General features: G+C 40.6%; 1 protein-coding gene across 1 annotated transcript in view; it reads left to right on the top strand.

Moving 5' to 3' along the window:
- Nucleotides 1–208: 208 nt before the first annotated feature.
- The window catches only part of LOC133536427 (MAM domain-containing protein 2-like), a 39,818-nt gene continuing 25,605 nt past the window's right edge, over nt 209–14,421 (top strand). Inside the window, exons 1-5 of the mRNA XM_061876930.1 lie at nt 209–371; nt 487–597; nt 7,753–8,024; nt 9,816–9,900; nt 10,234–10,374. Of these exons, the coding sequence (XP_061732914.1) occupies nt 341–371; nt 487–597; nt 7,753–8,024; nt 9,816–9,900; nt 10,234–10,374 (640 nt within the window). The 5' untranslated portion in view covers nt 209–340. The remainder of the gene's footprint in view (nt 372–486; nt 598–7,752; nt 8,025–9,815; nt 9,901–10,233; nt 10,375–14,421) is intronic.

Below are 14,421 nucleotides of genomic sequence, written 5' to 3'. Positions count from 1 at the left end.
AACATTCATTTCCGTGCGTTCAAGCTCAGCTCTTTAGCAGTGTTGATGTTTTTAGGACACTTGTGAAGTTGATGTATAACATCTCCTACTTTGTCTCAACATTCTCCCCCTGCTAAGTCTCCACACCTCCTTCCTCCATCACTGCTTTCCAACCATTCAGATTCATTCTCATCTTCCAGCCCCCTCCTCTTTATTGGGCTCTGCTGTCCACATTTGGGACATTGGAGCAGTGTGTTGCCAGACCACTGAGTCGGAGAGACACTCAGATGACAAACAGGGAGCCTGACAGAAAAAGATCTTCACTTTTCGTTTTGAATGTGTCAACTTACCAAGCATTGCGATGCTTCCATTCTTCCTTTTGGCGCTAGCTGGTGAGTACTTTTTTAACGTCGGTGCCATGCAGATTGTGTGAGGATACATTTCTGTGCGCGCCAGTGTCTGTGATTCATTCTTGCCGTTTTGTTTCCCGATCCCCCACCCTTCAAGCCACCATCCAGGCCCAAATGGCGTTGTTGCCAGGCTCTTGCAGCTTTGAGGTCGACACCTGCGGTTACATGTCAGATGTCGACTTTACCAGCTGGACCCTAAACAAAAACGGTAATGGAAACTTTCCTGAGTGACGAATGGCATCCTCAGCCACGGTTCTCGTTCTGAAATGTTTTCCCGCTGCAAACTTTGCATTTTAGACATGGAATTTGCAATTCTACATGCAGCTGTTTAGCGCACACTTCTTATACTGCTGAGAAGGAGAACATCTGCTCTCTATAGACTCCAACATCCTTGAACATCTGGACTCAGTGAAAGAGCACATTTAGGCGTTCTCACTGGTCCAGTCCTAAGTTCAGCTGTGAACAATCATGACAACCTTTGTTTATGTTATGGGATCAAATGAATGAAAATTAGATCCTTCATTTACTGTGATTGTTCTGTAACAGAAACCTTGTCAGGTACTTTCGGGGCAATATGAGCAAAAGCTTCTTTTCCACCAATATTTCTTTCTAATATAATTTCTGGGTCTGAGTAGTGAACGTCAGCTGCAAGTAACAATACATCTACAATATCCAAAACCAGTGAAGTTGGCACGTTGTGTAAACCGTAAATAAAAACAGAATACAATGTTTTGTAAATCCTTTTTAACCTATATTCAATAGACTATTCAACAGACTGCAAAGAAAAGTAACTTTAAGGCCTACTGAAATGAGATTTTCTTATTTAAACGTGGATAGCAGGTCCATTCTATGTGTCATACTTGATCATTTCGCGATATTGCCATATTTTTGCTGAAAGGATTCAGTAGAGAACATCGAGGATAAAGTTTGCAACTTTTGTTCGCTAATAAAAAAGCCCTGCCTTTACCGGAAGTTGCAGACGATTTGGCAGACGATGTGCGCGTGACATCACCGGTGTGAGGGCTCCTCACATCTTCACATTGTTTATAACGTGAGCCACCGACAATAAGAGCAATTCGGACCGAGAAAGCGACAATTTCCCCATTAATTTGAGCGAGGATGAAAGATTCGTGGATGAAGATATTGATAGTGAAAGACTATATAAAAAAATAAATAAAATAAAATAAAAAGCGACGGCTCCCCCCCCAGTGTGAGCGTTTCAGATGTAATTAGACACATTTACTAGGATAATTCTGAAAGATCCCTTATCTGCTTATTGTGTTACTAGTGTTTTAGTGAGATTGTAAAGACATACCTCATTGTCTTACTAGTGTTTTAGTGAGATTGTAAAGACATACCTCATTGTCTTACTAGTGTTTTAGTGAGATTGTAAAGACATACCTCAAAGTCGGATGGCTGCGGTGAACACGCCAGTGTCTCAGAGAGAAGCCGAGGAGCCAAGCTCAAAACTGCCTTTTTTGACAGCTACTGCAGGAGGACGCATGATCCACTGATGTCTCCGGTAAGATTTATATATCACAATTTTCCCATCCAAAAACTTGCTGGTTGACGTAGAGAAACATGTTCGCTTGACCGCTCTGTGTTAAAGCTTCACAACAAACAAAGAAACACCGGCTGTGTCTCGGTTGCTAAAGACAGCTGGAATCCACCGCTTTCCACCAACAGCATTGTTCTTTATAGTCTCCATTATTAATTGAACACATTGCAAAAGATTCAGCAACACAGACGTCCAAATTACTGTGTAATTATGCGATGAAAAGAGACGACTTTTAGCCGTAAGTGGTGCTGGGCTAAAATGTCCCCTCCAACCAATAACGTCACAAACACACGTCATCATTCCGCGACGTTTTCAACAAGAAACTCCGCGGGAAATTTAAAATTGTAATTTAGTAAACTAAAAAGGCCGTGTTGGCATGTGTTGCAATGTTAATATTTCATCATTGATATATAAACTATCAGACTGCGTGGTAGGTAGTAGTGGGTTTCAGTAGGCCTTTAACATTCGAACTGGTAAACTTTGTTATATTTTGCAAATATTAGCTCATTCAGTTCAGTTCAGTTTATTTTGAACATGCATACAATACAATGTAATGCATCACACAGTTCCAGTTGTTTTATTACAGCATGTCCGAAAAGGAGTAGGAAGAAGCAGAGCTTATTTAATCCTACCCCTTTTCATAACATAATAATTTGATCAAATTTCCTTGTTCTCTGTAACAGAACAGTGAGCAGATAAATAATAAATAAACAGTGTACCATAGTAAACATACAAGTATTAAATACATAAATGATCTTTGTCGCAATAAAAAAGTATATCTACTACATGTTTGAAAAAAGCTAGCACAAGTGGCAAAAAAGACTAAGAAAGTTGAGGAAGGCTCATCAAACACTTATTTGGAACATCCCACAGGTGAACAGGGTAATTGGGAACAGGTGGGTGCCATGATTGGGTACAAAAGCAGCTTCCATGAAATGCTCAGTCATTCACAAACAAGGATGGGGTGAGGGTCACCACTTTGTGAACAAATGCGTGAGTAAATCGTTAAACAGTTTAAGAACAATATTTCTCAACGAGCTATTGTCAAGGAATTTAGGGATTTCACCATCTACGGTTCGTAATACCATCAAAAGGTTCAGAGAATCTGGAGAAATCACTGCACGTAAGCAGCAAGACCAACCAACATTGAATGCCCGTGACCTTGGATCCCTCAGGCGGTACTGCATTAAAAAAAAACAAAAAACATCAGTGTGTAAAGGATATCACCACATGGGCTCAGGAACTATTCAGGAAACCACTGTCAGTAACCACAGTTTGTCGCTCCATCTGTAAGTGCAAGCACCTATTCAGTGGCCTAGTGACCTACTCAGTGGCTTTAGTGGTTAGAGTGTCCGCCCTGAGATCGGTAGGTTGTGATTTCAAACCTCGGCCGAGTCATACCAAAGACTATAAAAATGGGACCCATTGCCTCCTTGCTTGGCACTCAGCATCAAGGGTTGGAATGGGGGGTTAAATCACCATAAATGATTCCCGGGCGCGGCGCCGCTGCTGCCCACTGCTCCCCTCGCTTCCCAGGGGGTGATCAAGGGGATGGGTCAAATGCAGAGGGCAAATTTCACCACACCTAGTGTGTGTGTGTGACAATCATTTGTACTTTAACTTAACATAACTTAAAACTATAAATCAAAAGCCATTTATCAACAACACCCAGAAACGTAACTGAGGCAAAGTGGAAAAGTGTTCTGTGGTCTGACAAGTCCACATTTCAAATTGTTTTTGGAAACTCATGTTCTCCGGACCAAAGAGAAAAAGAATCATTTGGACTGCTATAGGCGCAAAGTTCAAAAGCCTGCATCTGTGATGGTATGGGGGTGTATTAGTGCCCAAGGCATGGGTAACTTACACATCTGTGAAGGCAACATTTATACTGAAAGGTACATATAGGTTTTGGAGCTACACATGTTGCTATCCAAGCAACGTTATCATGGACGCCCCTGCTTATTTCAGCAAGACAATGTCAAGCCATACGTTACAACACCGTGGCTTTGTAATAAAAGAGTGCGGGTACTAGACGGGTCTGCCTATAGTCCAGACCTGTCTCCCATTGAAAATGTGTGGCGTAAAATACGACAACAAAGACAGCAGATTTACACAACGTGCCAACTTCACTGGTTTTGGGTTTTGTAAATCAAGTTTCCTTTTTCAAGGAGGACTTGCCAAGTGGTTGGCAACACACGTCCTCACACATTCATCCATCCATTTTCTACCGCTTGACCCTTTTGAGGCATCTAAATATGAATTATAATAGATAAACTAAAAACAGATTACAATTAATAAGCATTTTCACTGTTTGTAGGACTCTCTTCATTTGTTTTATTTTTAATGCCCAAACGGTACAGACAGAAATGAGGTCTGACATGTTCAGTTCTTCCTGCAGAGTGTTCCAAGCAAAAGAGGTGGAAAAATTGAAGGCACTTTTTCCAAAAGCGATCCGAACAGATGGGACAACCAAGTGATAAATGTCAGTAGAATGTAGGGCATAATGACTTCAGTTTCTTTGCAGGAGAGAGCTTCAATAGGATAGAGTAAGGCCAACAAGAGACTTCTCGTATAAATCAAAGTCCTCCAATGGGTATAACTGCCATTATTCAAAGAATGACACTCAGCTCTGGCATACGGTTCACAGTGATGAGTACAACCACTAGAGCCTGGCACAAAACTCAATGCACACTGATACACAGTATTTATGTAGTGGAGGCATTCATATAAAACACTACAATAGTCTAGTAAGTTTAAAAGGTTGCTGATCCAAAAAGGGAAATGAAAAATGACTTAATAGAACCCAAGCTTTACCTTGAAAAGTCCATATTTTAGTGAAGGTTTGTTCATTTTGAAAGCAATATAAAGTATATCAATCATTTATATCAAACAAACATAATAGACACAGAAGTCCCTTTGGTGCCCTCACATAGGATCAGAAACCACAAAAATCATTAACTTTACCAACCACATTGCTAAAATATTAAACATTTTAAAAAGTAAAATCAACTTACAGTAAATTATCGGTAAAAATGATAGGAGCAGCTCACGAGAAACACGCAGACAGCGTGTGCTCTGTGAAATAAATCCTCTTTGGCATCTTTTTCCAGAAACCGGCGTCCTTAATCTCTTCAATCTTCATTCTCTCTCCCGTGTTTGATATACATGATTGATATACTTTATATTGCTTTCAAAATGAACAAATTCAATCTTCAAAGAAGCATTTAAGTCTCACCTTAAAACTCATTTGTCTACTCTAGCCTTTAAATGGACTCCATTTTTAGACCAGTTGATCTGCCGTTTCTTTTCTTTTTCCCCTATGTCCCACTCTCCCTTGTGGAGGGGGTCCGGTCCGATCCGGTGGCCATGTACTGCTCGCCCGTGTATCGGCTGGGGACATCTCTGCGCTGCTGATCCGCCTCCGCTTGGGATGTTTTCCTGCTGGCTCCGCTGTGAACGGGACTCTCGCTGCTGTGTTGGATCCGCTTTGGACTGGACTCTTGCGACTGTGTTGGATCCATTATGGATTGAACTTTCACAGTATCATGTTAGACCCGCTCAACATCCATTGCTTTCCTCCTCTCCAAGGTTCTCATAGTCATCATTGTCACCGACGTCCCACTGGGTGTGAGTTTTCCTTGCCCTTATGTGGGCCTACCCAGGATGTCGTAGTGGTTTGTGCAGCCCTTTGAGACACTAGTGATTTAGGGCTATATAAGTAAACATTGATTGATTGATTGATTGATTCAATACGAGCAAAAAACAAAAGGGCTGCCAGCGGGATAGAAAATTTGTGAAAGAAGCATTTGTACACAAAGACATAGTTTTCAGACAAAGGCATAATTAGCGCAATGTGAAGGTTTGTTAATCCAAAAGTTTGCAAATAGAGGGTTTTGTAAATCCAGGTTGTTATTGCAAACGTCAGCAGCAAAAAATTAGGGGCCTTTGCAACCTGTTTTGAAATTGTTCTATTATTGTTTATATACCAAATAATATATTGTCCGATATCTTTATCACAAGAGGTTGCCAAATGTATTTAAATACAGATTCTGAGCCATGTCGCCCATCTAAGCTTAATTCAACAATAATTCTATTGTCTGCAAAAGAGACTGAACTACGTCAATGCAAATTGTAGGAACTCGAAGGTCGGTGTAAGAGAAGAGAAACGTCATTGTTGACTTATGGGTTAACAAAACTTACTGTCTAACAAACTAAATAGTAAATAGTTCATATCATTGACTTTTGTTCCGTTCATCTCTACAGTAGGTTGGTACACATCCTCAAGCAACAAGCTCGCCGTGTCCTTTAGTTGCTGCAGTATAGCAAGCTGGTCATTCCACTTGTTGGACCCACTGTGATTGTTATTCAGCTCCTTGGAATTGGCCATTCTTCCACAGACTTAGTTGTTTACGAAATACAATCAATATTTGAATGAGTATTGTCGTTTGGTGATGTTGTGAGCTTTTGTCTGGATCAAACATTTCAATGTCTTTACCTTAGGTATTGTCTTAATCGTGTCCGTACGTCTTCATATCGCCTCCCTCCGGTGGTTGGCGGAAGCGAGTGCGGCTGCGTTTGGTTAGCACAGGTCATGTCCAGGACGGTGTGGGGCCTGGCTGAAACTCATGAGTCACAGTTCAGAAGAGACTGACTTTTGTGGCTAAGCTGTGGCGACAGATCTACTGTTCCTTTTCAGTGTTAGTCGAAGAATACGTTAATCTTCTGATCTAAGTCCAAACCAGGAATCTCCAACCTCTTGATCGCAATCAGCCTGTCGATCCTTAGACTTAGACAAACTTTATTGATCCACAAGGTGTTCCACACAGTAGCTCAGTTACAAAGGATAGCGGTCAAGCAATAGAGAGATATCATCTATTGCTGAATGGCGAGTGATTATACAGCTGGATGGAGTGTGGAATGAAGGAGTTATTGAATCGAACACTGTGGAACGAAACTGAAGGGAGACTGTTGGAGTATGAACTTGGTTGACCTCAAATGTCCGGTGGAGTGGATGGTCAGGAGTATCCTTGATAGCAAACAGTTTGTCCAGTGTCCTCCTGTCCCTCACGGACTAAAACGCCTCCAACTGCGTGGTGCCAATAGTTTGGCCGGCTTTCCGGATATGTTTGTTAATCGGTTTCAGTCCCTTAAGCTGGTGCTGCTCCCCCAACAAACCACTGTAAAGTACAGGGCACTGGCCACAACAGACTGAAAAAAGATCTCCAAAAGGAGACATTAAAGGTCCTAAGCTTCTTCAGGTAAAAGAGTCTGCTCATGCCCTTTTTGTATACAGCTTTGCTTTTATGCTTCCAGTCCAGTCTGCTGTTCAAGTGGACTCCCAGGTACTTGTACTGCCCCACTACTGCCACCTCCCGGCGCTAAATGTCGGATTACTGTTGGATCCTAAAAACAAATGTCATTGTGATACACCCCCCTCTCAGAAAGTGACCACCAGACCAGCCAACATTTCAGTTTTGATTTTAATCCGTAAAACCTGGAAACGTAATTGTTGAGGCTGATTGTTGTGATCCAACAATTAGTTCCAGCTGCAATATTACTCTCCTTCGGTCTTTAATGACCATTGATAACCAATAACTAATTATGAAATGAATCTTTGTCTGTAAATATGCATCACTTCTCACTGTCTTTTGCCAAAACTTATCTGGGATATACTCTATTGACTCTGAAAAGTATAAGCGGTAGAAAATGGATGACTACACTTACCCATTCAACATATTTTGTCCTTATGTACGTATAGGAAGTGGCTGTCTTGTGTTAATCACAATATTATCTCATGTATTTTAGGACATTTTCTTGCAGTCGAGGCAGCTTTGATAGCCGACCAAGACTCTGACGTGACTGCAGATGTGACAGGAATCTTGTTGAGTCCGGCTCTGGAGCACAGCGAGTGGAGCTGCCTTAGGGTGGTCTACCAGATCAGCGGCTCAGGAAGTCTGCAGGTCTTGCAGCGCACGGAGGGACAGAGCTTTGACAGGCCGCTGTGGAGCAGCCATGAACCATCAGACAGCTGGATCATTGCGAGCATGGACCTGCAGAACAGGACGGATCCTTCCCGGGTAAAATTCATCTTATCTAACCCGTATTAAGATCGCCACATGCTTTTTTTGTGTCATGAACATTTTTCCACAGCAGTTATTTGAAGTGGACGGATGAAGCTCGTGCTATAATACTAAACTCTTCCACAAACCCCATTTATATGTTTAGTTTGCGTTACAATGACAACACTGGAACTGTCCAGCCCCATATTTAGTACGGCCCTGTTTCCACAGCACACCATATCTGAGGTTTTTGCCCTCAAGTGACCCAGATCAGATTTTTTTTTTTTTGCCAGACTAAACGCTTCAAATCTGATCTTTTGGCATCAGATCCAGGTCACATCAGGAGCTAGTCCTGAATCCGACTGGAATCTGATCTTTTCAAATGTGACTTCAGTGTAAACGCAATGCGACCTGTAAGCGACCTGAAAGTGACTTTTTCGGTAGTTTTGGGCGAAATGAAAATGCAGTCGCTCTAGCGGAAGTGGATATTTCATCACAACTTCCGTTTTCGGTGAGAAAAGTCTATTTAGGATGACCAAATTTTCGGTGCATCACTTGTCAATACTGGGTAAAAATTTGGCTGTATGTACAAACCCCGTTTCCATATGAGTTGGGAAATTGTGTTAGATCTTAATATAAACAATGATTTGCAAATCATTTTCAACCCATATTCAATTGAATATGCTACAAAGACAACATATTTGATGTTCAAACTGATAAACATTTTTTTCTGTGCAAATAATCATTAACTTTAGAATTTGATGCCGGCAACACGTGACAAAGAAGTTGGAAAAGGCGGCAATAAATACTGATAAAGTTGAGGAATGCTCATCAAACACTTATATGGAACATCTCACCGGTGTGCAGACTAATTGGGAACAGTTGGATGCCATGATTGGGTATAAAAGCAGCTTCCATGAAATGCTAAGTAATTCACAAACAAGGATGGGGCGAGGGTCACCACTTTGTAAGCAAATTGTCGAACAGTTTAAGAACAACATTTCTCAACGAGCTATTGTTATGAATTTTGGGATTTTACCATCGACGGTCCATAAAATCATCAAAAGGTTCAGAGAATCTGGAGAAATCGCTGCACGTAAGCGATGACATTACAGACCTTTGATCCCCTCAGGCGGTACTGCATCAAAAACCGACATCAGTGTGTAAAGGATATCACCACATGGGCTCAGGAACACTTCATAAAACCACTGTCAGTAACTAAAGTTGGTCGCTATGTATGTAAGTTCTAGTTAAAACTCCACTATGCAAAGCGAAAGCCATTTATCAACAACACCCAGGGCGTGACAGAAATTATTTGAGAAGCACCACCTTATTTAAAGGTAATAACATGAAAACTGCTCTATTTCATGCAGTGAAAAGTTAAGCAGAAGTAGGTCAACATGACACATGGACTAATTACGGCCAATAGAAAGTGCATGGAAAGGCGCACACGTAATGTAAACAACGTGTGTGAACAGTAGAGCACGTGTTTATGCTCTTTATCTAGAGGTGGCTCTGGATTTGACAAGGACATGACCTACGAGATGGCGAGCTATGTCTGCTATACTTGTGGGCCCCTGCGTGCATAAACATGAAGTGTTTCCAGGGCATGCATTAGGAGGGAAGAGGTTATGAATACAAACAATCATCCCAACAAATATTTTCACTGAACTGTTTGCTTCTTTTCTTCCGATGCAATGAAAATGTGTTTAGTGTAAACTCTACTTTGTCCAGACCTTGGCTTTGATATGATCTCTCCCCTCTGATGACATCATCGCTTGCTGATATCAAACACGTGTTGTGTGTTAGCTTGTCATTGAAGGTAAACCTGGGCGGAGGGCCGGGAGCAGCGTGGCCGTGTACGAGATCCACATTAGTCCTGGATACTGCCTGGGTGGGTGATGTCACTCCTTCCTCGCTCTCTCACACTCAGACTTTTTCAATCAGTCCGTCAATCATACTGTATTTGGGGGGGGGCACGCTGTAGTTACATTCAATGTGTTGCACAGACTTCATTTTTGAGCTTTGACCTCAATCAGTTTGACTGGTGTAATGTGTTCTCGCCATCTGGTTCTTCTTAGCAGTCAGGAAATCATCAAAGGCATAATGGCATTGAGGTGGTCCAGAAGTGTCATCCGCATGCTAATTTACGTTCATTTAACGGGAGCTCAAAAGAACACAAAACGTCAAAAGCCTGAGGCTAATGGTGGACTGTGTGTTTATGTAGAGTGCGACTATGAAGAGTCTCACCTGTGCGGCTACAATAACCAATGGAACGCCAACGTGAATTGGTATGTGGGGAGTGCTGGAGGCGGCCAACTGCTTGACAACAACCTGCCAGACGACCACACAAACAACAATAGGACGGGTGAGTAAGGAACCCTTGCACGAATACTAGGCTGACCATATTCCGAAATCCCAAAAAGAGCACACATAAAAGTGGGGCAAAAGAGTATTTAGTCAGCCACCGATTGTGCAAGTTCTCCCACTTAAAATGATGACAGAGGTCTGTAATTTTCATCATGGGTACACTTCAACTGTGAGAGACAGAATGTGAAAAAATGTAGGAATTTCAAAGAATTTATTTGTAAATTATGGTGGAAAATAAGTATTTGGTCAACCATTCAAAGCTCTCGCTGATTTTGGCTCAAAATCTCACGATACATGGCCCCATTCATTTCTTCCCTAACATTGATCAATCGTCCTGTCCCCTTAGCAGAAAAACAGCCCCAAAGCATGATGTTTCCACCCCCATGCTGCACAGTAGGTGTGGTGTTCTTGGGATGCAACTCCGTATTCTTCTTCCTCCAAACACGACGAGTTGAGTTTATACCAAAAAGTTCTATTTTGGTTTCATCTGACCACATGACATTCTCCCAATCCTCTGCTGTATCATCCATGTATCCATTTTGGTATAAACTCAACTTGTCGTGTTTGGAGGAAGAAGAATACTGAGTTGCATCCCAAGAACACCATACCTACTGTGAAGCATGGGGGTGGAAACATCATGCCTTGGGGCTGTTTTTCTGCTAAGGGGACAGGACAATTGATCCGTGTTAAGGAAAGAATGAATGGGGCCATGTATCGTGAGATTTTGAGCCAAAACCTCCTTCCATCAGTGAGAGCTTTGAATGGTTGACCAAATACTTATTTTCCACCATAATTTACAAATAAATTATTTAAAATGCCTACAATGTGAATTCCTGGATTTTTTTTCCACATTCTGTATCTCACAGTTGAAGTGTGCCTATGATGAAAATTACAGACCTCTGTCATCATTTTAAGTGGGAGAACTTGCACAATCGGTGGCTGACTAAATACTTTTTTTTCCCCACTGTGAATACGTGCCAAGGCGGGCAGCACACCAAGGTGAAAATTTGCCAATGATACTCGAACTTGCTTTATTAATAGTATAGTTATTTAAATAAAGCAATTTTTCTCCTCTGTTGACAGCAGTGTTGGCGCTAGGAATTTTCAAAACGGGGACCCACTTTTTTGTAAGCTTTTTGAAAATAAATGATAAACGTATGCATTGTCCTGTTATATCTCACATTCTATATAGTGTTTTGGAAAAAGGTTGTCATAAACGTTACTTAAAGGCCTACTGAAATGAGATTTTCTTATTTAAACGGGGATAACAGGTCCATTCTATGTGTCATACTTGATCATTTTGTGATATTGCCATATTTTTGCTGAAAGGATTTAGTAGAGAACATCGACGATAAAGTTTGCACATTTTGGTGCTGATTAAAAAGCCTTGCCTGTACCGGAAGTAGCAGACGATGTGCGCGTGACGTCACGGGTTGTGGAGCTCCTCACATCTGAACATTGTTTACAATCATGGCCACCAGCAGCGAGAGCGATTTGGACCGAGAAAGCGACGATTCCCCCATTAATTTGAGCGAGGATGAAAGGTTTGTGGATGAGGAAAGTGAGAGTGAAGGACTAGAAAAAAAAAAGACTACAGTGGGAGCGATTCAGATGTTATTAGACACATTTACTAGGATATTTCTGGAAAATCCCTTATCTGCTTATTGTGTTACTAGTGTTTTAGTGAGATTATGTGGTCGTACCTGTACAACTTGAAAGTCGGCCCCGCACCTTTCTTCGATCAGCACCAGTCGACGGGTGGTGGCGATGCCCAGCTCTACCCTTCGCAGAGGACCCTCTTCGAAACACGATCTTTCGAAATGATCGCAGCATAATACACTGTACTTTGTGTGTGTGGTCCAATCCAACCGTGTTCGCTTGACCGCTCTGTTCCATAGTAAAGCTTCACCGTCATCTTTCGGGAATGTAAACAGTGAAACACCGGCTGTGTTCATGTTGCTAAAGGCGGCCGCAATTACCGCTTCCCACCTACATCTTTCTTCTTTGACGTCTCCATTAATCATTGAACAAATTGCAAAAGATTCAGCAACACAGTTGATCAGAACACTGTGGAATTATGCGATGTAAACAGACGACTTATAGCTGGGAACGGTGCTGGAACAAAATGTCCTCTACAATGCGTGACGTCACGCGTACGCGTCATCATACCGCGACGTTTCAGCAGGATACTTCGGCGCAAAATTTAAAATTGCAATTTAGTAAACTAAAAAGGCAATATTGGCATGTGTTGCAATGTTAATATTTCATCATTGATGTATAAACTATCAGACTGTGTGGTCGATAGTAGTGGGTTTCAGTAGGCCTTTAATTCATTAAAAATATAATAAAAAAAGAAAACAAATTTGTATGCATATGTAGATGTATTCAGTTATCAATCAATCAATGTTTATTTATACACCCCTAAATCACAAGTGTTTCAAAGGGCTGCACAAGCCACAACGACATCCGCGGATCAGCGCCCACATAAGGGCAAGGAAAAACTCACAGAACCCAGTGGAACGTTATAAAAATTCACTTACTTTCTTCTTTCCTTCATGGATCTAAACTTTACCGCTGCTGGTAGTTTTTTCTAAGTTTTTATTTTATAAGTTTTAGGTGTATTTATTTCAGTATAAAAGTGTAAAAAGTGTTTTGCTTGGGTCATGAAATGATGATAATGGTGTGCCAGGACATACATGCATTTTATATTTAAGGTTTAAATCTCTGGAGTCTACATCAACTTCAGATCTATCCCTCATTTCAAAAAGTTTTAGTTTATTTATGTTGTTTTTATGTTTGATTGTTTTCCACCCTTTTTTGTCAAACAAAACTATGTTTTTAATGGCAAACGCACAAAATATGCAAAATCTTCCACCAAAAATATTTTTCAAAGTGGAATATTTGATGTGAAGTAATTGGAACCTTGGATAGGTCAATAATTCATAATAACATTGATTTTCATTCTATATTATGTTTTGAGCAATGACAGTTTGAAAGGAAAAAAAAACAGCTTGGTTTTATTAGTCAACATTGCAACTTTTTCTAAATAACATTTCACCTTTAAGCTTTTTTATTTCACTTTTGTTATGTTTTTGTTTATTTTAATAGTATTTTTAGAATGTGCCGTGGGCCTTTAAAACATTAGTTGTGGGCCGCAAATGGCCTCCGGGGCACACTTTTGACAGTCCTGCTATAGATAATACAAAATGAAATCTGATAAGCGTAGCCTGGCGACGCATGCGCTTTTATCATAACTCTCTCGCTCTCTCTCTCTGCCCCTCCCTCACGAATGTTGCTGCGTGCGCACACCTTCACAATTTGTTTTGTTTTTAAACCCCTTCTTAACCCTGAAAGTACATTGAAAATACAAGCAACCCTAACTCAAAATGCCGGACATTTGAGGCATTTAAGAAACTCCGCCCGGACAGCCCCGCAAAAGAGGACATGTCCGAGTAAAAGAGGACGTATGGTCAGTCTAACGCAGGGGTCACCAACCTTTTTGAAACAAAGAGCTACTTCTTGGGTACTGATTAATGCGAAGGGCTACCAGTTTGATACACACTTGAATAAATTGTTAGAAATAGCCAATTTGATCAATTTACCTTTAATAAATAAATATATATATATAAAAAATGGGTATTTCTGTCTGTCATTCCGTCATACATTTTTTTTTCCTTTTACAGAAGGTTTTTTTGTAGAGAATAAATGATGAAAAAAAGACTTAATTGAACGGTTTAAAAGGGGAGAAAACACGAAAAAATCTAAATTAAATTTCGAAACATAGCTTATCTTCAATTTCGACTCTTTAAAAATTCAAAATTCAACCCAAAAAAATGTAGGGAAAAACTATCTGATTCGAATCTTTTGGAAAAAATTTAAAAAAATTATTTATGGAACATCATTAGTAATTTTTCCTGATTAAGATTAATTTTAGAATTTTGATGACATGTTTTAAATATGTTAAAATCCAATCTGCACTTTGTTAGAATATATAACAAATTGGACCAAGCTATATTTCTAACAAAGACAAATCTTTATTTCTCAT

Source organism: Nerophis ophidion, linkage group LG17, assembly GCF_033978795.1.
Source record: "Nerophis ophidion isolate RoL-2023_Sa linkage group LG17, RoL_Noph_v1.0, whole genome shotgun sequence".
NCBI lineage: Eukaryota > Metazoa > Chordata > Actinopteri > Syngnathiformes > Syngnathidae > Nerophis > Nerophis ophidion.
This window is presented reverse-complemented; position numbering and strand designations above follow the sequence as displayed.